The sequence below is a fragment of the Capricornis sumatraensis genome, chromosome 9 (assembly GCF_032405125.1).
Source record: "Capricornis sumatraensis isolate serow.1 chromosome 9, serow.2, whole genome shotgun sequence".
NCBI classification, from domain to species: Eukaryota; Metazoa; Chordata; class Mammalia; order Artiodactyla; family Bovidae; genus Capricornis; species Capricornis sumatraensis.
In genome coordinates, this window is record NC_091077.1 from 59,206,002 (window position 1) to 59,230,347 (window position 24,346).

Consider the following 24,346-nt stretch of genomic DNA (forward strand, 5'->3'; position numbering starts at 1 on the left):
ATTTCCTGGCTTTTGTCACCATCTGAAGTGACTTTGGAGCCCAAGAAAATAAAATCTGTAACTGTTTCTACTTTTTCCTCTTCTATTTGCAACAAAGTGATGTCATGATCTTAGTTTTTTAGATATTTAACTTGCAAATATTTTCTTCCATGTTTGGGTTGTCTTTTGTTCTTTATAGCATTCTTTGATGCAATTTTAAAAAAACTTTAGTGAATTTAAATTTGCTTCTTTTGTTTCTGTTGCTGCCTGTGTTTTTCATATTATACATAAGAAATTGCTTCTTAATCCAAGATTATGAAGATTTATCCTACATTTTCTTCTAAGAGTATCATAGTATTAATACCTACACTTATATCTCTGATCCATTTTGAGTTAATTTTGTATATGGTGAGAATTATGGGTACAATATTCTACTTTTACATGTGAAAATCCAGCTGTCACAGGACAATAAGTTGAAAAGAATACTGCTTTGCATTTTAATTTTCTGAGAAAAAAATTAGTCAGAAATCAGAAAAAAAAATCTGCCAAAAATCAATTGATTAATCAAGAGAGTGCAGTACTAGAAAAGAAACAGATAAATGAAACAGAATGGAGAGCCCAGAAATAGCCTCCATAAATAAAGTTGGCTGGTCTTTGCCAGAGAAGGAAAGGCAATGCAATAGGGCAAAGATAGTTCTCTCAACAAATGGTGCTGGAACAACTGAACATCTACATGCAAAAACATTAATCTAGACACAGACCTTACACCCTTTCAAAAAATGAACTCAAAATGGATCACAGATCTAAGTATAAAATGCAAAACTGTAAAACTTCTAAAAGATAACATAGGAAAAAAACATAAATGACCCTGGGTATGGTGATGGCTTTTTAGATAAAATACCAAAGGCTTGACCCATGAAAGAAATAACTGACAAATTGGACTTCATTAAAATTAAAAATTCCGTTCTGTGAAAGATAATATTAAGAGAATGAAAACACAAGCTACAGACTTGGAGAAAGATTTGCAAAAGATCCATCTGATAAAAGACTGTTATCTAAGATATACAAAGAACATTTAAATCTCAATGATAAGAAAACAAACAACCCTAAAACAGCCATACTACCCAAAACAATCTACACAGTTAATGTAATTCCTATCAAATTATCCATGACTTTTTTCACAGAACTAGCACAAATCATCCAAAAATTTATATGGAACCACAAAAGAAAGAGAATTGCTAAAGTAATTCTGAGGAAAAAGACTAAAGATGAAAGCATAACCCTCCCAGACTTCAGACAATACTACAAAGTTAGAGTAATCAAAACAGCATGGTATTGGCACAAACAGGGGGATGTAGATTGGTGGAGCAGAGCAGAGAGCCCAGAAGTAAACTCAAACATTTACAGTCTTCCCTGGTGGCTCGGAGGGTAAAGCGTCTGCCCACAGTACAGGAGACCTGAGTTTGATCCCTGGGTCAGGAAGATCCCCTGGAGAAGGAAATGGCAACCCACTCCAGTACTCTTGCCTGGAAAATCCCATGGACAGAGAAGCCTGGTAGGCTACAGTTCATGGGGTCGCAAACAGTTGGACATGACTAAACGACTTCACTTTCTTTCACTTTATGACAAAAGAGCCAAGAATAGACAATGGAAAGAAGACAGTCTCTTCCCCAAGTGGTGCTAGGAAAGCAGGATGGCCATATATCAATCAATGAATTAGAACACTCCCTCACACCAGATGGAAAAATAAACTCAAAATGCTTTAAAGACTAAAACTAGGACATGCCACTGTAAAACTCCTAGAAGAGAACACAGGCAAAACATTCTATGACATAAATCAGCAAAACCTATGTGTGTATGAAATAGGAAGTCAGAGTGAAAGTCGCCCACTCGTGTCCAACTCTTTATGACCCCATGAAATTCTCCAGGCCAGAATACTGGAGTGGGATCTTCTCCAGGGGATCTTTCCAACCCAGGGATCAAACCCAGGTTTCTCACACTGCAGGCAAATTTTTTACCAGCTGAGCCACACAGGAAGCCCAAGAATACTGGAGTGGGTAGCGTATCCCTACTCAAGCAGATTTTCCCAACGCAGGAGTCAAACCAGGGTCTCCTGCATTGCAGGTGGATTCTTTACCAACTGAGTTATCAGGGAAGGGGGAAGATATTTGTAAATGATAAGGGCTTATTTTCCAAAATATACAAACAGCTTATATAACTAATATTTTAAAAAGAAAAAGAAAAACCTAATCAAAAGTGGGTAGAAGACTTGAATAGACATTTATCCAAAGAAGACATACAGATGGCTAACAGGCACATGAAAAGATGCTTCACATCACTAATTATTAGAGAAATGCAATTCAAAGCCACTGGTATCATATCATACTGGAAAGAATGGCCATCATCAAAAGTTCTGCAATAGTAAAAGTTAGAGTGGATATGGAGAAAAGGAAACTTCATACACTGTTGGTTAGTGTGTAAACTGGTTCAGGCTTTATGGAAATAAGTATGGAGGTTCCTTCTAAAAATACAGCTACCATATGATCCAGGAATCCCACTCCTGGGCATAAATTTGGAAAATATGAAAAGTCTAACCTGAAAAGATACACACACCCCAGTGTTTATAATAGCCAAAACATGGAAGCAACCTAAGGGTCCATCAACAAATAAATGAATATAGAAAATTATACACACACACACACACACACGTGCATATATATACATATATACATACACACACACAAATATACAAACAGAGTAATACTGAACATAAAACAGAATGAAATACTGCCATTTGCAGCAACATGGATGGACCTGGGGTTATTATACTGAGTTCACTCAGACAGAAATATAAATACTATATGATACCATTTATATGTGAAATAAAATAATAATAATAATTAACTTATTTACAATACAGAAACAGGCTTACAGATATTGAAATCAGACTTATGGTTACCAAAGAGGAAAGGAGTGGGGAGGAATAAACTAGAAGACTGGGGTTGACAGATACACGTTACTATATATAAAATAGATAAGCAACAAGCATTTACTCTATAGCACAGAGAGAACTATTTTAGTACCTTGTGATAACCTATAATGGAATACTCTGAAAAAGAAAAAAAATATATATATATGAATCATTTTGCTATACACCTAAAACTAATACAACAGTGGAAATCAATTATACTTCAATAAGAAAGAAAACAAACAATCTGATTGAAAAATGGGCCAAAGACCTTAACACTTCATCAAAGAGGAGATACAGATGGCAAGTAAGCACATGAAAAGATGCTTTACATCATATATGTCATCAGAGAAATTCAAATTTTTTTAAAAAAAAGAATGAGATACCACTGCACATCTAAGACAATGGCTAAAATCTGGAACGTGGAGAACACTAAATGCTGTCCAGGACGTGGAACATTTGGAAAGGCTCCAAAACTGGTACCACTATTTTGGAAGACAGTTGGTAGTTTCTTACAAAACTAAACATACCCACACCATATGATCCAACAATTGTGACCCTTTATATTTACTAAGGCATAGAAAATTCATGACCAGATAAAAACCTTTATTAGTTCAGTCACTTTGTTCATAATTGCTGTCACCTACAAACTGGCACTTGCCATCTGCCTCTATAATGATCACACTATGAGCTGCTGTAGCTGCTGACCTTCTAACATTCTCTGAAAGGAATTCAGGGTGGAGATCAGGAATGAAGCACTCTGTGCTCTGGGAAAAACTAGCAGAACAGGTCTTCAGATAGTTAGATATTTTCAGGAGGTGATTTTATGAGCCTGATTCTTGCATCTCCTCATACCTAGAAAAGTATTAAAATGCTTCCTGGTAAGTCTTCTCCTCATGACTAGCAGTAACCTTCATGAGAACAGCAGAAACCTTATGTAAAAAAAATGTGCTTGATTGCACGTACTCCCGTTTCACCCAAATCACATATATACTGACTTTCCGTCCTACCTCTTTGGAGCAGTTTCTCAGAGCTATCTGAAATGCTGTCTCCTGGTCTATAGTTCTCATTTTTCCTCAAATAAAACTTAACTCATAACTCTCACCCTGTGCATTTTTCTTTTTTCAGTCAACGTTGTCAAAACTTGAAAACAACCCAGATATCTCTCAGTACATGGTAGGATAAATGAACTTTTGTACATCCAAACAAAGGAATACTATTCAACAATAAAAATAAGTAAGCCTTTAAGCCATGACAACATAGAGGAAATATAAATGCTTGTTACTAAGTGAAAGAAGCCAATCTGAATAGCCTATATATTGTAGGACTCTAACTACATGGCCTTCCAGAAAAGGCAAAACTACTTAGGCAATAAAAAGATCAGTGGTTGCCAGAGTCTGAGTGGGAGCAAAGGCAGAGACATGAATAGACAGAACACAGGGATTTTTAGGGTGGTGAAATTACTCTGTATGATACTACAATGGTGGATCAGTTCAGTTCAGTTCAGTCACTCAGTCGTGTCCGACTCTTTGCAACCCCATGGACTACAGCATGCCAGGCCTCCCTGTCCATCACCAACTCCCGGAGTTCACTCAAACTCATGTCCATTGAGTTGGTGATGTCATCCAATCATCTCATCCTTCATCGTCCCTTTCTCCTACTGCCATCAATCTTTCCCAACATCAGGGTCTTTTCAAATGAGTCAGCTCTTCGTATCAGGGGGCCAAAGTTTTGGAGTTTCAGCCTCAACATCAATTCTTTTAATGAACACCCAGGACTGATCTCCTTTAGGATGGACTGGTTGGATCTCAAGAAGACTCTCAAGAGTCTTCTCCAGCACCATAGTTCAAAATCATCAATTCTTCAACACTCAGCTTTCTTTAGAGTCCAACTCTCACATCCATACATGACTACTGGAAAAACCATAGCCGTGACTAGATGGTAGATATATTTCATTAAATTTTTGTACATACACATAGAATGTACAACACCAAGAGTGAGCCCTAAAGTAAACTATGAACTTTGGGTGAGTCAATGTAAGTTTGTCCTTGATTAAAAAAGAAAGAAAGCATAACATCTGGTGAATGATGTTAGTAAGTGGGAAGCTTTGCATGTATGGAGCAGGGAGTATATGGGAAATCTCTATACCTTCCCCTCAATTTTAAGGTAAACCTATAATTGCTGTAAAAAACAAAGTTTTGAAAATCAATGCAATACGCATGTATGAACTTATTTTAAGTCATTATTCTGTACTATTTTTCCATGTTTGTTCTTATGTTTTTATCACAGTTTTCTCTCTTGTTTTTTGCCTAATCACTACAACTTTGGAGTAGGCATTAAATCTGCATATGTGGATCCCCAACCTTTTTCAAGATGTTTTTGGCTACACAAGGTCCCTTGAATGCCAACATGAATTTTAGTATCAGATTGTCAACTTCAACAAAAAGGGCAGTGGGAACTCTTGTTTCCAATGAATTTTAAGGTTCTTTCTTCCTCGTGAAGAAATCTGGAGATGACACAGGGAGATTAAGAAAGTGAGAATTTATTTAAACAAGAACACACTCTCAGAGGGAGAGCAGGCAGGCAGGTGAGATGCTGCTGCCCTGGGTTTCTTTAACAAGCCAGTTATGAGAGGCATACAAATGAACAGGTGGAACATTAACTTGGGAAGGAGGAGTTTGAGAGTCTTGGTCCCTGACCTTCATCCCAGCTCCATTTTCCCTCAGGGAAGAGGGTTTTTGTCTTTTTATAGCTTAGATCAGAAGTGTCATAGTGTTGGTGCATGGTGAGTCCTTCTTTTCTGTAAGGCTAATTTTATTGAAATGAGAGCAAAACGAGCAACAGGTTACATTCCAAAGCAGGAGATTCCTACCTTTCTTAGTCAGCTTTCAGGACACTCCACCTAAAATGTGTGGCTTTCTGTCAGTGTGAAGGTTCCTTCTTTTCTTTGTCTGCCCATGAACCCCTTTAGTTTACAAGATGCAAAATTTCCTGCTATGTGGTCCCTGCCCACATTTCTCTGGTCATACCTACCTACCTGCCTGCTGTAACACCCTGAACACTTTTGCAGTGAATATACAGATTGCTTTAGCCGTTACTGCTCTCTGAACAATGGTAAGTTTTCCAAACTATGAACATGGGCTGTGTTTACATTACTTTAGGTCTTCTGTAATTTCTTTCTTTCTTTTTTATTTTATTAAATTTTTATTTTTACTTTATTTTACTTTACAATACTGTATTGGTTTTGCCATACATTGACATGAATCCACCATGGGTGTACATGAGTTCCCAAACATGAACCCCCCCTCCCACCTCCCACCCCATATCATCTCTGGATAATCCCCGTGCACCAGCCCCAAGCATCCTGTATCCTATATCGAACATAGACTGGCGATTCGTTTCTTACATGATAGTATACATGTTTCAATGCCATTCTCCCAAATCATCCCACCCTCTCCCTCTCCCTCTGAGTCCAAAAGTCTGCTCTACACATCTGTGTCTCTTTTGCTGTCTTGCATACAGGGTCATCATTACCATCTTTCTAAATTTCATATATATGTGTTAGTATACTGTATTGGTATTTTTCTTTCCGGCTTACTTCACTCTGTATAATCAGCTCCAGTTTCATCCATCTCATTAGAACTGATTCAAATGTATTCTTTTTAATGGGTGAGTAATACTCCATTGTGTATATGTACCACAGCTTTCTTATCCATTCATCTGCTGATGGACATCTAGGTTGTTTCCATGTCCTGGCTGTGCTGGGAAAACTGGTCAACCACTTGTAAAAAAATGAAACTAGATCACTTTCTAACACCGCACACAAAAATAAACTCAAAATGGATTGAAGATCTAAACATAAGACCAGAAACTATAAAACTCCTAGAGGAGAACATAGGCAAAACACTCTCCAACATAAATCACAGCAGGATCCTCTATGATCCACCTCCCAGAATACTGGAAATAAAAGCAAAAATAAACAAATGAGATCTAATTAAAATTAAAAGCTTCTGCACAACAAAGGAAAATATAAGCAAGGTGAAAAGACAGCCTTCTGAATGGCAGAAAATAATAGCAAATGAAGCAACTTCTGTAATTTCTTTCAGCAATATTTTTGGATACATTGGACAGGTCTTTCATTTCCTTGTTTTTTCCTTGTGAAGCAATACTAAATAATTTAGCCATCTAACATTACCTTCACTGATTAATTTAAAAACACTTGAAGCCTGCTGAGATTCCTAGGCAGTCTCTCCTGTTCTTAATCTTTGCCAACAAATATGCATTAAATGGGTATAAAGAACTACCCCACAACTTCACCTCTAGGCTTCAGTTTAGTATTCTCTAAAATGTCCTGTTCTGGAAGCACAGGTCTGCCACAGGCTTCACTGATAGTATCTTTGTGCAGAATTCAAAGAGGAAGTATAAGCACAATATCCATTTCACTACAGTAAAGGAACACTTTCTGTACATGTCAAATGTGGGCTCTTCAAATTGAAAAATAAAATATTCCCTGCCATATCAGTAAGCAAAGGAAGGCACAGTCATTGGTGATTACAGCCACCACTGATGGTGAGCTGGTGAGCCCTGAGGAAACTCAGGAAGGAAACGAAGAATATCTGCCATCTAGCAGCCATTGGACCACAGCCACTCCCATGGGTGAGTCCTGAAGAACTCTGTGAAAGCGCAGGATACGGGCCCCAGACTGCTGGCATGTACACCAAAGGAATGATTTCAGTAAGCCCAGACTCCGCATCTTTCCCATACATAGAAAAGTTTTAAATTCCTTACACTGAGATATCTAAATTTCTTTTATTAACAGTATACTTTTGTTCCTTTTAACTTCCCTTGCTTGCAAAACTCATATATCCTAGCTCCCCCTGCACCTCCTTGGAGCTGTTTTCTCATTGCTACTTGAGATGCTGCCTCCTGGGCTTGAAGTCCTCAGTACGTCCACCAAATAAAACATAACCCTCAACTTTTACATTGTGCATAATTTTTAATTCAACAAATTGAATTGGTATAAAAATTACTGTCTCAAAATTTCTTTTTAAAAACCCTAGATTTCTTCACTGAAAAAAGTAGCAGGAAGAATTCAGGTGATGATATCCACCCAATACAAAACAAGTGCAGAGGGTTTAAATGTTTTATCCTCATTTATCACAAATATATAAGATAGATACTATAATTCTCATATTTACAATAAGAAAACTGTAGATTATGCAGTTTGAATATTAAGTCCAGGTGACTCACTGATAGATGGGGTTTGTACTTGGATCCTTCTCCTGCCAATGCTCTTTCCACTAAGTCAGACTATAGGAGCTGATAAGAAAACATAACAATGAAAAATTCTCTGCATTAAAAAAAAACAACAACACAAAGCCTCCAATATCGCAAAAACATCCCCAAACATCTCTGATGTAAAATCAAATTTTACCATATAATTTAAAGCATTGTTTCATTTAGTCTCAACTTCACTCCCCACCTTTCACTGTCTTCTGCTCCAAAAAGTAAGTTCTGGACATCTAATGCACAGTGTAGTGATTATAGTCAACAGTACTCTGTTATAAACTTCATTGCTCTTACTACAAAGAAAAAAATAGAATTAATTACCATGACAAAGGTATTATGTAAGACTACAGGGAGGCCTGGCGTGCTGCAATTCATGGGGTCGCAAAGAGTCGGAGACGACTGAGCGACTGAACTGAACTGAACTGAACTGACACTGGTAATCATAATAAAATAAACAATCAAATCAACACATTGTACATCCTAAATTTATGCCATGTTTTATGTCAGTTATCTCAATTTAAAATACTGTTCCACTATCCAGGTATACTCTTCTAGTAATTGATTCACAATTCTAATTGCAAGATGGTGAATGCATTCTTTTTACCATTTCCCAGGTTAATTGTAATATGCCAACAGTTTTGAAAACGTTTGAGAGCTTATGCCCTTAATTATCTAATTACCATCCCCAGACTCTTCTTTCCTGCTTGATTCTCTTTACTTTGTTCAAGAGATTGAACAAAGAACAACTCTTCTCTATCTTAGGATCTCTAACCCATATTTCTGGGTACATGAGATCAAGTTGTTCCCAAGCCTCCTACTGAGGGAAGATTAATGGAGGGTTACTTGTGAGGCATCTCTCCTGACCTACTTTACAGCTTCCAGTGAGGACACAGAATAGCTCTGTGTCTTATCTGTCCTAGGACATCAATCTTACCCCATCAAACTCTTCACCAGCAGAACAATAAAAGAGACTGAGCTGGAAGGAGATGGCTGACGAGGCAGGTGAGCAAGACAGCCACAGTCTCCAGAGCCGCTGACATCACTCCCCGTTATCTCGCTGCCAGGTAGGTCAGGTGGGGAATCTAGGAAGGTGTGGGTATCCCGGCATGTACCACTCCCAGGAGGACTGCTCCAGGTTAGTCTTTCCAGAAATAACTGTTTCTATTTCCTGAGGAAAATAACTGAGACCCAAACGTGCATTGGTACTACAGGCAACCAGGCTGGCTGATAGAAAAGCTGAGAGAGTAATCAGTTCTTTCCATTTTGTCAACAGTGTTGTTTTCCTGGGCTCTCTTAAACGTCCCTGGGTAAGCCTTCCAACAATGATACTTTATTTTATTGAATTGTAGGTTTGAGAGAAAGGTAAAATGAATAGTTATCTAGGAGGTGGGAGTCATTGCTTTAGAAACAAGAAGCTTTCTAGAACCTGGTTCTGGAGTCTATCTACCTAATGTGTCATGTACCATTGTTGCAAACACTCTTTAAGGTCTCTTCCACAGACTTGATAACATGTCCTTCTTCTCATCATGGATCAAAGCTATTTTCATCATTGGTTTGGCATTTCCACTTTATTCTGGTGAGTAAAATTTTCAATCCTAGATGAAGCAGTTCACACATCATAGAAAATGCAGGAAACAACTACCATCATTTAAAAAGGGAGGCGCTTGATGTCCTGGGTGTGTAATACTTTAACTGGCAAAATGAAATGGGATATGTTACAAATATCTTTTTAAAAATTACATCAGATTGGTTTTTATTTCCCACTTTAGAAAGGTGGAGACAGAGAGGGTGTTTAGAATGAGCAGTAGAATTTAGTGGTTTGTTCATTTACGACTAAAGATATCTATCTAATTTCCCCTCTTTGGGAGGTCAGATTTCATGGTTGCTAAATGCAGAGTGTGGGGAGTAATACTGTCCTCTAGACCCAGTATCCCTCGACAATTCAACTTCTTGTTTGCCAGCTCTAAGTGTATGAAGGACAAGGTTTTGTGTAAGGAGAGAACTAATTGATCCCTCTGCTGACAACTTATCTTTCTTAAAGCAAAGGCAGCCCATCAATTTCAGAGTAGAGTAGCTTAAAGTTATTAAAGTGATCCATGAACCGCAAGCTGAGTATGAAGGAATTAAATAGTCATTTACTTCTACATATTAAGTGACTTCATACAAGCATATTACATGACACTAAGCAAGATGTTGTTTTCTCTGACTAGAATGTCTCACATATAAATATGGGGGGAAAGGGATCTCCACAGAAGGGTTGGTGATTATTAAGCCATACTTCAATTTTCACAGAGTGAGATGAATTTAGAATTGTTTCCAGACTTCAAGTTATTTTGTGAAATTATTTTGATACTGCCACAAAAGCCTCACTTCATTATGGCGGGGTGGCGGGGGGGGAGGGGGCGGTTCGGGGTAGGCAACTTGCATAGTATTTTGCTATTAAAAGATGTGAGTATTTCCCAATTAAGACAGTCTTTTTCTCTCTTCATCTTCTTTTTAATTTTCTATTTTTGTGTTGGTTGCAGAAACTGCTTTTGTACCTTCCGGAGAAATTCGCAAAAGGGCAAGTTCACAGTACTTAATTTGGAAATTGAAATTTTTAAAATTATTTTTATATTTTAAATTTTAACAGAAAATTTCACCAGAAAAAGTAAAACATAATAACTCTTCAAAAAGTAACATAAAGTGTCATTATTACACAAAGTTCAAAAAACAGAACCTTACCAGACATATTAAACCATTTGTCTTTTTATAAGGTAAAATTATCACATCATTCAAAATTTTATTATTAGGCAGACAGGCATCTGAAAAGGATGTTTAAAGTAAGAATTTTTTCCCTCACAAATAAGAAGCTTAAGAAAAATAACTTTTCACTGAAAGGAATGTAAACTAATCATTTTTACACAGAGTCAAATATTACATAGAGATGAAGAAAATCAATCATACTTCTAAACATCTAAATAAATAAAGGTAATTAAAGATGTTAAAAGAGCATTTCATGTAAGAATACACACATTATTGTTTAATTATGTATATTGACTACAGAGTCATCACTCACCAAATTACATATATACATATATAGTTAAACACACATATACAAACAGTCATATATATGAATACATGCATATATGGCGACAATCTGAAACTATAAGATTATCTAGTAATGAAACTATTGAGAAAAACAGTAGACTCACAATACTTTCACTTTTATCATTTCTTGTTCTATGAGGTAATGAGGAAACTCTCACTCAGGTATGAGAAGAAATAGGGGCAGAGTAGCTAAATTATTAAAATGTATCCAGCTATTTGAATGTTTTTAAAACATAACACTGGGGTTGTAAGAACATATCAATATATATTTATGTCTAAACTGGTTGTTGATACTTGATGTTTATATTTAACCTCAATATAGAAAACACTTATTCTATTTTGATGCATACAATGTTGTATGAAGAATAAGGAATATTTTATTCAAAAAGTTCATTATCTGAAAAATTTGATGTTGTCTCTTTGTTTATCAGCCAGAATGTAACGTGTATAAGGATCAATTACACTTTTGCACAAAAGAAAAAGATCCAATCTGTGCAACGAATGGCCAAACATACTCCAATAAATGCAATTTCTGCAGTAAAAAGCTGTAAGAACACATGACTAAATATTGGTTCTCCCAACATAATGAAGAAACAACCAGAAAATAATAGGAACATCCATGTTTCTGATAGCCAAGGCTCAGTATACACGGAAAGTAATTGTTTTTCCTCTGTGAAAGCCACAGAAACATACCAGTACCTTTCCCTGAAGTCATATTCCTAAAAGTAGTTTTATTTGACCTCGAAGTATATCCCTGCTGGATATTACCCAGATGCATAAATCATTACATTAACTGGATTTTATTGCTATGACTTACTACTGGCAGTCTGCTTACCAATACAATGTAATTCTTAACTCCAGAGGCTGAATGATAACCTCATAATGTAGCTCCAAACTACAGGGAGCATAACTGAGCAAGAAACTCTACTGACTTCATCAGTTCTAATGAGGTGGTTGAACCTAGAACCGATTATACAGAGTGAAGCGAATCAGAAAGAGAAAGAGAAATAACATATTCTAACACATATATATGGAATCTAGAAAAACAGTACTAAAGAATTTACTTACAGGGCAACAGTGGAGAAACAGACATAGAAAATAGACTTATGGACATAGGGAGAGGGGAGGAAAGGGTGAGATGTATGGAAAGAGTAATATGGAAACTTACATTATCATATGCAAAATGGATAACCAACAGGAATTTGCTGTATGGCTCAGGAAACTCAAACAGGGGCTCTGTATCAACCAGGAGGGGTGGGGTGGGGAGGGAGATGGGAGGTAGTATCTAAAGGGAGGGCATATATGTATACCTGTGGCTGATTCATGCTGAGGTTTGACAGAAAACAGCAAAATTCTGTAAAGCAATTATCCTTCAATAAAAAATAAATAGATTTAAAAAAAAAAGAAAGAAAGAAACTCTACTGACTTCAGAAATTTGAATCCATCACAATTTATGTCAAAAGGAATTCTCATTATGTCAGGAAGAACCATCCAGGGGATGGTCCATTTTGTCCCCTGAACTCCATGACAGGACTCCAAACTTTCTTCAGAGAGCAGGGCAGTCTAGGACACTTCCCCCCAAAGTCACTTCCTGCCTCCTTCCCCGGGGCGGAGTTTTCTGAGGGTTTAGCCAGCCTTCCTACCTCCTGCCTCATTTTCTCTTACTGGTGTTTCCCCTCACTGAATCTCCAGATGGCCTTCTACTTCTAGAGAACCAGGAAAACAATCTCTACTCCTCCTCCTGAGGTCTGGGAGGGTTCCCAGGTTGAGTCAGGAGGGAGCATGTAGGAAGGGTCAAGTAGCCTCAGGGGATCAGGAGGACCTGTGCAGGGTAGGGGGGGTGGGAGGGGCCCCGCTGCTTGTGGAAGGGAGCATAGCCCTCCTAGCTCTCTCACAGTCAAATATCCTCATGGAGAAGCATTTAGTGCAATACTCAAACAATTTTAAATACTTAAAAAAAATTTTTTTTCTCTTTTTTTTCTTTACAGAGAAAACAGAGGAAATTTTGATTTCAGTCATTGGGGTCGTTGTTGCTGACTCTGCCTCAACTGCACATTCCAATGGCTTTTATTGCAATCCTATTTTGCCATAGATTCTACAACCAATCAGTCTTCACAATCAGGGCTTTAAATTTCTAGATGAGCAGACTAACCCTTCAGTAGTACACAAGACGTACTACAGATTGTTGGAGAATTTTTCAACTCTAAGAGCCTACCAGTGAAAGATTCCTATTTTCAATTTTCGATTATACAATGATGGTTAAAAAACCTATCTTAATTATGTGTTCAATAATAGAAAACCTAATGCAATTTGTAATCATGAATATTCCAGTCAATAAAATGCTAAATACTATTATCTCCATTAAAATACCCTTTCTTTTTTTGTGGTTGGATTGGATTCATTCCAGGTCAGTTGCTCAGTCGTATCCGACTGTTGGTGACCCCATGGACTGCAGCACACCAGGCCTCTCTGTCCATCACCAACTGCCAGAATCCACCCCAAACTCATGTCCATTGAGTCGGTGATGCCATCCAACCATCTCATCCTCTGTCGTCCCCTTCTCCTCCTGCCCTCAATCTTTCCCAGCATCAGGGTCTTTTCCAATGAGTCAGCTCTTCGCATCAGGTGGCCAAAGTATTGCAGTTTCAGCTTCAACATTAGTCCTTCCAATGAACACCCAGGACTGATCTCCTTTAGGATGGATTGGTTGGAACTCCTTGCAGTCCAAGGGACTCTCAAGAGTCTTCTCCAACACCACAGTTCAAAAGCATCAATTCTTTGGCTCTCAGTTTTCTTTGTAGTCCAACTCTCACATCCATACATGACCACTGGAAAAACCATAGCCTTGACTAGATAGATGGACCTTTGTGGACAAAGTAATGTCTCTGCTTTTTAATATGCTATCTAGGTTGGTCATAACTTTCCTTCCAAGGAGTAAGCATCTTTTAATTTCATGGCTGCAATCACCATCTGCAGTGATTTTGGAGCCCAAGAAAATAAAGTCAGCTACTGTTTCCCCATCTATTTGCCATGAAGTGATGGGACCAGATGCCATGATCTTCGTTTTCTGAATGCTGAGCTTTAAGCCAACTTTTTCACTCTCCTCTTTCACTTTCATCAAGAGGCTCTTTAGTTCTTCTTCACTTTCTGCCATAAAGGTGGTGTTATCTGCATATCTGAGGTTATTGATATTTCTCCCAGTAATCTTGATTCCAGCTTGTGCTTCATCCAGGCACACAAAGACTTCTGGTAGCTATAGTTATAGAAATATTCTCAAATGTCAATAAATAATCCATTACTTGAAAGTTTATTAAAAAGTGCAGACAACTGCACTTCTCTCTATTGTAAAGCTTCAAAAGCTCTAGAAGAAGAATCTGAGAACTTGAATTCTCACAAATACTCCATGTCAATCTTCTGATCAAAAATGTTAGCCAAGACAGACTTAAATTCTAAGACATAGGACATACCTGTAACTTAATGAATTGCAGAGACTATTCAAAATATTGCATGATTTCTGAAGTTTGAGAGAAAAAAAATTATGTTATTTTCTCTCTCATGAAGCATCAAGAGACAGTTCAGTGATCCTGGCAGGCCAGCCAACTCTGCTTTTACTGATCTAGGATATTCATTTGTAGTCCAAGTCTGATGCTCCTCTATTTCTCTTTACCTCTGAGGCAACAAGAAACTGAATGAAATTTGATTGGTCAAAAACTTATTTAAAGTTTGGTTTTAATGGCAGAAATGCAAACTGCTAGAAAGCAAGTTTCAAGTTGCTACATATGTGATATCAGATCTGCTCTTCCTTTCAGTAAATATTTTCACCTCTAAGAGATAATCAACATGGGAGTTACTTTCATTTACTTTCCTTAGTATTAATGCTTAATGAAAGCATCCATTAAAATGTACAAATATGCAGCTACATTATAAAAACAAATTCAACTACTTTCATGGTTTTTTTTTCATTATAGAATACATATATAAAAACATTATTCAGTGAATGCTGGTAAATTCATGTATGTATTCTTTTATGTGGACATGGGGTATCTCCATACAGTTGGTCCAGCTAAGTGCAGCTACCGCTCCTGACCTTGGACGTGGGGTATCTCTTCAGGGCTGCTCTAGTGAAGCACAGGCACTGCTCCTGACCTTGGACATGGGGTATCTCCTCTCAGCCGGTTGCTGCTCCAGCGCCACGCGGCCACCACTCCAAGGTCAGAAAAACCCCGGTAAGACAATAGGCACTGGAGCAGCTGTGAGGAGATACCCCACGTCCAAGGGCAAAGGAGAAGCCCCAGCAAAACAGTAGGAGCAGCAAATTCACGTTGAGAATCAAACCCTGTTCCTGCCGGAGATGCTCAGAGGGCTCAAACAAACCTTGTGCGCATCAGGACCCAGGGACCCCACAGAGACTGAGACGGAACTGTGTCTGAGTGTTTCCTGTGGAGGTACAGATCAGTAGTGGTCTGCCACAGGGATAGGGGCTCTGGTGTGGGTATGATAGAAGTCCTCTTGCAGGATGTCACCATTAACCCCACTACAGAACTGCCAGAACTTACGTAGGACAGAGAAACATCCTCTTGGAGGGCACAACAGAACCTTGTGCACCAGGACCCTTAAAAGGAACAGTGACCCCACAGGAGACTTGCCTGTGGGTGTCCAGGAGCCTCCTGTGAAGCAGTGGGTCAGTGCTGGCCTGCTGCAGGGTTGGGGGCACGGACTGTAGCAGTACGTGCCTGGGATCTTTTGAGGGAAGTTACTATTACCTTCATTAACTCCACCACAGTGTGGCCCCTTGTTAATAGCAGGGAGGGAACACAGCTCCACCCATCAACAGAAAATTGGATTCAAGATTTACTGAGCACTGCCCTGCCCATCAGAACAAGACCCAGTATCCCCCTCAGTCAGTCTATCACATCAGGGGGCTTTCATAAGCCTCTTATCCTTCTCCATCAGAGGGAAGACAGACTAAAAACACAATCACAGAAAACCAACCAATCTGATCACATGGACCACAGCCTTGTCTAACTCAATGAAACTATGACCCATGCCGTGTAGGGCCACCCAAGAAGGATGATTCATGGTGGAGAGTTCTGACAAAATGTGGTCCACCAGAGAAGGGAATGGCAAACCACTTCAGTATTCTTGCCTTGAGAAGCCCTGAACACTGTGAAAAGGCAAGAAGATAGGACACTGAAAGATGAACTCCCCAGGTTGGTAGGTACCAAATATGCTACTGGAGATCAGTGGAGAAAAAAACTCCAGAAAGAATGAAGAGATGGAGCCAAAGCAAAACAATACCCAGTTGTGGATGTGACTGGTGATAGAAGCAAGGTCCAATGCTGTAAAGAGCAATATTGCATAGGAACCTGGTGTGTCAGGTCCATGAATCAAGGCAAATTGGAAGTGATCAAACAGGAGATGGTAAGAGTGAATGTCGACATTTTAGGAAACAGTGAACTAAAATGGACTGGAATGGGTGAATTTAACTCAGATGACCATTATATCTACTACTGTGGGCAAGATTCCCTGAGAAGAAATGAAGTAGCCATCATAGTCAACAAAAGAGTCTGAAATGCAGTACTTGGATGCAATCTCGAAAATGACAGAATGATCTCTGTTCATTTCCCAGGCAAACCACTCAGTATCACAGTAATCCAAGTCTACATTCCGACCAGTAATGCTGAAGAGCTGAAGTTGAACAGTTCTATGAAGATCTACAAGAACTTTTAGAAATAACAACCAAAAAAGATGTCTATTATAGGGAACTGGATTGCAAAAGTAGGAAGTCAAGAAACACCTGGAGTAACAGGCAAATTTGGCCTTGGAGTACAGAATGAAACAGGGCAAAGGCTAATAGATTTCTGCCAAGATAATGCACTGATCATAGCAAACACCCTCTTCCAACAACACAAGAGAAGACTCTACACATGGACATCACCAGATGGTCAATACTGAAATCAGATTGATTATATTTTTTGCAGCCAAAGATGGACAAGCTCTATACAATCAGCAAAAACAAGCCTGGGAGCTGACTGTGGCTCAGATCATAAACCCCTTATTGCCAAATTCAGACTTAAATTGAAGAAAGTAGGGAAAACCATTAGATCATTCAAATATGACCTAAATCAAATCCCTAACAATTATACAGTGGAAGTTAGAAATAGATTTAAGGGACTAGATCTGATAGACAGAGTGCCTGATGAACTATGGACAGAGGTTCGTGACATTGTACAGGAGACAGGGATCAAGACCATCCCCATGGAAAAGAAATGCAAAAAAGCAAAATGGCTATCCAAGGAGGAATTACAAATAGCTTTGAAAAGAAAAGAAATGAAAAGCAAAGGAGTAAAGGAAAGATATACCTATTTGAATGCAGAGTTCCAAGGAATACAAGGAGAGATAAGAAAGCCTTCCTCAGTGATAAATGGAAAGAAATAGAGGAAAACAATAGAGTGGGAAAGACCAGAGATATCTTAAAGAAAATTAGAGATACCAAGGGAACATTTTATGCAAAGATGGGCTCAATAAAGGACAGAAATGGTATGGATCTAACAGAAGCAGAAGATATTAAGAAGAGGTGGCAAGAATACACGGAAGAACTGTACAAGAAAGATCTTCAAGACCCATATGATCATGAAGGTGTGATCACTCACCAAGAGCCAGACATCCTGCAATGTGAAGTCAAGTGGGCCTTAGAAAGCATCACTACCAACAAAGCTAGTGGAGGTGATGGCATTCCAGTTGAGCTATTTCAAATCCTGAAAGATGATGCTGTGAAAGGGCTGCACTCAATATGCCAGAAAACTTGGAAAACTCAGCAGTGGCCACAGGACTGGAAAAGGTCAGTTTTCATTCCAATCCCAAAGAAAGGCAATGCCAAAGAATGCTCAAACTACCACACAATTGCAGTCATCTCACACGCTAGCAAAGTAATGCTCAAAGTTCTCCAAACCAGGCTTCAGCAATACATGAACTGTGAACTTCCAGATGTTCAAGCTGGTTTTAGAAGAGGCAGAGGAACCAGAGAGCAAATTTCCAACATCTGTTGGATCATCAAAAAAGCGAGAGAGTTCCTGAAAAACATCTACTTCTGCTTTATTGACTATGCCAAAGCTCTGGAAAATTCTGAAAGAGATGGGAATACCAGACCACCTGACCAGCCTCTTGAGAAATCTGTATGCAGATCAGGAAGCAACAGTTAGAACAGGACATGGAACAACAGACTGGTTCCAAATAGGGAAAGGAGTACATCAAGTCTGTATATTGTCACCCTGCTTATTTAACTTCTATGCAGAGTACATCATGAGAAACACTGGGCTGGAGGAAGCACAAGCTGGAATCAAGATTTCTGGGAGAAATGCCAATAACTTCAGATATGCAGATGACATCACCCTTAACGGCAAAAGAGCCTCTTGATGAAAGTGAAAGTGGAGAGTGAAAAAGTTGGTTTAAAACTCAACATTCAGAAAACTAAGATCATGGCATCTGGTCCCATCACTTCATGGGAAATAGATGGGGAAACAGTGGAAACAGTGGCAGACTTTATTTTTGGGGGCTCCAAAAATCACTGAAGATGGTGACTGCAGTCATGAAATTAAAAGACGCTTACTCTTTGGAAGGAAAGTTATGACCAACCTAGACAAACCAATACAGTATTGTAAAGTAAAATAAAGTAAAAATAAAAATTAAAAAAAAAAAAGTAGAGACATTACTTGGCCAACAAATGTCCATCTAGTCAAAGCTATAGTTTTTCTAGTAGTCATGTATGGATGTGAGAGTTGGACTATAAGAAAGCTGAGCACCGAAGAATTGATGCTTTTGAACTGTGGTGTTGGAGAAGACTCTTGAGAGTCCCTTGGACTGCAATGAGATCCAACCTGTTCATCCTAAAGGAGATCAGTCCTGGGTGTTCATTGGAAGGACTGATGTCGAAGCTGAATACTTTGGCCACCTGATGTGAAGAACTGACTCACTGGAAAAAACCCTTATGCTTGGAAAGATTGAGGGCAGGAGGAGAATGGGACGATGGAGAATTAGATGGTTGGATGGCATCACCAACTCAATGGACATGAGTTTGAGTAAACTCTGGGAGTTAGTGATGGACAGGGAGGACCTGTGTCCTGCAGTCTATGGAGTCACAAAGAGTCAGACATGACTGAGAGACTAAACTGAACTGATTCTTTTACTTAATAAATTTTTTAAAAAATTTTAACTGAAGAATACTTGATCTACAATATTTTGTTAGTTTCAGGTGTATAGTAAAGTGATTCTGTCTTGCCTGGAGAATTCCAGGGACAGAGGAGCCTGGTGGGCTACAGTCCATGGGATCACAAAGAGTCAGACACGACTGAGCGACTTCACTCACTCACTCATGCACATATGCATATATACTTTCTCATATTCTTTTCTTCTAGGTTATTACACATATTAAGTATAGCTCCTTGTGCTATATGTTAGTTGTTTACTGTCTATCTACTGTATGTATGGTAACCTTTCCCTTCTCCAGGTGATTTTCACAACCCAGAAAATTAAATCAGGGTCTCCTGCATTGCAGGTGGATTCTTTACCAGCTGAGTCATAAGGGAAGCCCATTGTATTTATAGTATTGTTTATATGTTATTCCTGAATTTCTAATTTACCCCTCTCTGCTATGCCCCTCCCCCTGACACACACACCTTGTTGGTAACCAAAAGCTTGTCTTCTATGTCCTTCAGTCTATTTATGTTTTGGAAATAAGTTCATTTGTATCACTTTTTTAGATTCACATATAAGTGATATCATATGCATTTGTCATTCTCTGTCTGGCTTACCTCACTTAGTACGTTAAGTGAGCCCCATCAACGTTGCTGCAAATGGCATTTATTTCACTCTTTTATGTGGCAGGGTAATTTTCCATTGCATGTTTGTATGTGTGTGTGTTGTTACCCAAACGTTATTGCCTGGAGATGTACCAATATTCACCTACATAACCAATTACCAGCACTGACATTAAGCTTCTACAAAATTCGTATCAATAATGTGTAAAACTTATCCACTAATTGATAGAAAATATCCACTAATTGATTCCACAGTATGACTATTATGACTAATGTTACTATGATATTATTGAGTAAGTCTTTTTATAGACTTATATTATCATTTCTTCTAGGTAAATTCCTAGGAGTGGCAGGTATATGTTGAACTTTACAAGGAAATGCCAAACTATTTTTCAAAGTGAATGTACCTTTTAATATTCTCATCAACAATGTATGAATATATTGGTCTTTCCATTTTCTTACCAACACTTGTTATTAACTGTATTTTGGATTATTGCCATTATAGGATTGCCTCTTCTTTTGCAATCATCAAAACGCACTTTATTCAGTATAATAAATTTATATATGTACACTATGGCCTTAGGTTCTTATTTTCTTAAATAAGAACAAAATTAAATAGAAGATAATACACCAAATATTAAAGTGGCTGCATCATGGTGGTGGAACTGTTTATCTTTACTTTTGCAACTTTCAGAATCTTCCACCTTAACTAAAGCATGTATTTACTATCAGAAGGGAAAAAATAATCCTCAAGAAAGGAACAAAATATGTCAAAGCTTTTAAATGCTAAATAATGTTACCTATATTAACATTCCCAAACAGTGATAGACACCAAAATATTCTCTTCATTTTCCAGGCTGACATTCTGAGCCAGGCTGGGGTTACTAAGATCTAACCCTCAATCAGGGTTAGATGTTCCCTCAATCAGGCTAGATGTCTGTGTGCACAGCCATCGCTGCATCTATCCTGCAGTGTTTTCTGGGTACTGTGTGGACATGGTGACTCTGGCTGTTCTGAACCTGCTTGTTCCTCTAAGTGAAAGTGAAGTCACTCAGTCATTTCTGACTCTTTGCAGCCCCATGTACTGTAGCCCACCAGGCTCCTCCACCCATGGGATTCTCCAGGCAAGAATACTGGAGTGGGTTGCCATTTCCTTCTCCAGGGGATCTTCCCGACCCAGGGATCGAACCCAGGTTTCCCACATTGCAGGCAGATGCTTTAGCCTCTGAGCCACCAGGGAAGCTTGTTCCTCTAGACACATCCTAATGCTGCTTAGTTCCTCTGACACCCATGTATAAGAGCCATTACAACAAACACTACAGGGTACATATTATGAAGTATTAATAGTTTTGTGTTTTGGTGATGATTACCCAAGCCTCCTCCTCCTCTAAAATTGCAAATGCTACTGGTGTGTGTGTTCTCAGTCACTTCAGTCATGTCCACTCTCTGTTACCCCACAGACTGCAGCCTGCAAGACTCCTTTGTCCATGGGATTCCCCAAGCAAGAATAACCATGCTCTTCTCCAAAATGCCACTGGATTAGCACATAACCAGAAATTGTGTTCAAATTAATACTTTCCATTCGTCTAAGTACTAATGAATTAACTGTACATATTGTACTATTCTAGGAACTGCCAAAAAGCTTACAATCTTACAATGAAAATGAACTATGTGTTCAAAACATAGGATCTAAGTGCTGTATCACATGTGCTGCAGAATTTAAGTGCTGGAGCAAAGTATCTTAATGTAGACATTCATGGAAGGTCTGACAGGGTTTGGAAAATAAGTTGTTTTATTGAGATGGACATTACTGACTGAAAAGTATTAGGTATTATGGAACCCATGTTCATGGAGGCACAAGAAGCCTTAAGACAAGTATCTAGTGGCCAAGCCTTTCTTTTATCTAACTTGTCTCTAACCCTTTCTGTTGTTCATTGCCCAACTTCCTCTGGCCCTTAGTTACTTCCAGGACACCTATGCAAACACCATATACCATGCTAAGTTTAAAAGATGCTCCAGGCAGCCATCTACACAAATGTATCAAGGCAAGGGCACTTTAACTCAATAATCCAGGTGAAGAAAAATGTAAATGTCATAAGAGTGCTGTTTGTTTTACACCGCGACGTTTACTTGTAAGACTTGTAAGACACACAAGAAAACTTAAATAAATAGAGCAACATATGGCTTTCATCATTGGAAGGCTTAAAATAGTAAAGATGTGAATCTATCCTAAAGCAAAAATTAGTCTAAAAAATTTCTGTTCAAATTCCAAAAAGATTTTACTGTAGATAAAAGTAACTTAAAATTTACATGGAATGACAAAGAACTAGAACTGCTAAAACAATTTAATAAAGCAATTTGGAAAAGTCAAAATACATGATTTTCAGTCTTAGTATCTATCTACTACTATATAGCTACAATAATCAAAATTGTGCAGTATTGCTGGATGTTTTATATATATATATATAAATATAGTATACATACTATATTTATATAGTATACATACTATATTTATATACTATTATTACTAGTATACTAATAGTATACTAATATATAGTATGTATATTATATATAATATAGTATACTAATAGTATACTAATATATAGTATATATATTATATATAATATAGCATACTAATAGTATTAATAGTAATACTATTACTATTCACAGTATAATAGTGACATTATTAATAGTATACTAGTGGTACTAATAATACTACTAGTATTACTAACATTATAAACTATTTATATACTATATATATATGATCTATTCAACATGTATATTCTGTTCCAAAATATATCTATTTTTCCTTAAAAATTTCACAACAAACTTTACTCTTATTCATATTCTTTACCTAAAACGTAGTATATTTAGTTCCAAAATATACAAAAAGCACATACAGCTCAATATAAAAAAAGAGCAAACAATCCAATCAAAAAATAGGAAGGAGACCTGAATAAATATTTCTTCAAATAAGACATACAGATAGATGGCCAAGAGCCACATGAAAAGATGCTCAACACTGTTAATTTTTATAGAAATGCAAATCAAACCACAATGAGGTATCACTTTATACTGTCAGAATGGCCATCATCCAAAAGTCTGCAAATAATAAATGCTAAGGAGGGTGTGGAGAACTATGAACCCTCTTACACTGTTGGTGTGAATATTAATTGGTGCAGTCATGACAGCTTATGGTGAATGATGTCAGATTCGTCATCTCTGAAGAAGATTTAGCTTTGGGACCAGGAACCAGCGCAGCAGTTTTAATGGCAAACCACTTCAGTATTCTTGCCTTGAGAACCCCATGAACAGTATGAAAAGGCAAAATGATAGGATACTGAAAGAGGAACTCCCCAGGTCAGCAGGTGCCCAATATGCCACTGGAGATCAGTGGAGAAATAACTCTAGAAAGAATGAAGGGATGGAGCCAAGCAAAAACAATACCCAGCTGTGGGTGTGACTGGTGATGGAAGCAAGGTCTGATGTGGTAAAGAGCAGTATTGCATAGGAACCTGGAATGTCAGGTCCATGAATCAAGGCAAATTGGAAGTGGTCAAACAAGAGATGGCAAGAGTGAATGTCGACATTCTAGGAATCAACGAACTAAAATGGACTGGAATGGGTGAATTTAACTTAGATGACCATTATATCTACTACTGCGGCAAGGAATCCCTTAGAAGAAATGGAGTAGCCATCATGGTCAACAAAGAGTCCGAAATGCAGTCTCAAAAATGACAGAATGATCTCTGTTTGTCTCCAAGGCAAACCATTCAATATCATGGTAATCCAAGTCTATGCCCCAATCAGTAACGCTGAAGGAGCTGAAGTTGAATGGTTCCATGAAGACCTACAACACCTTTTAGAACTAACACCCAAAAAAGATGTCCTTTTCATTATAGGGGACTGGAATGCAAAAGTAGGAAATCAAGAAACACCTGGAGTAACTGGCAAATTTGGCCTTGGAATGCAGAATGAAACAGGGCAAAGACTAACAGAGTTTTGCCAAGAGAATGCACTGGTCATAGCAAACACCCTCTTCCAACAACACAAGAGAATACTCTACACATGGACATCACCAGATGGTCAACACCAAAATCAGATTGATTATATTCTTTGCAGCCAAAGATGGAGAAGCTCTATACAGTCAACAAAAACAAGACCGGGAGCGGACTATGGCTCAGATCATGAACTCCTTATTACC

General features: G+C 38.2%; 1 protein-coding gene across 1 annotated transcript; it reads left to right on the forward strand.

The window, feature by feature from the left end:
* Window positions 1-9,745: 9,745 nt before the first annotated feature.
* On the forward strand, window positions 9,746-13,363 carry LOC138086328 (sperm-associated acrosin inhibitor-like). Its single transcript, XM_068981113.1, has 4 exons — window positions 9,746-9,812; window positions 10,762-10,799; window positions 11,758-11,873; window positions 13,315-13,363. Exons 1-4 carry the CDS (start codon window positions 9,746-9,748, stop codon window positions 13,361-13,363), a joined length of 270 nt encoding a protein of 89 aa, XP_068837214.1.
* The last annotated feature ends 10,983 nt before the right edge of the window (window positions 13,364-24,346 follow it).

What these genes read in the sequence shown, in the direction of transcription:
- LOC138086328 (XM_068981113.1), top strand. Translation starts at nt 9,746, where the DNA reads ATGTCCTTCTTCTCATCATGGATCAAAGCTATTTTCATCATTGGTTTG. An exon ending in GGCATTTCCACTTTATTCTG is followed by an intron (nt 9,813 to 10,761) that starts GTGAGTAAAATT and finishes TGTTGGTTGCAG; the next exon opens with AAACTGCTTTTGTACCTTCC. An exon ending in CCGGAGAAATTCGCAAAAGG is followed by an intron (nt 10,800 to 11,757) that starts GCAAGTTCACAG and finishes TTTGTTTATCAG; the next exon opens with CCAGAATGTAACGTGTATAA.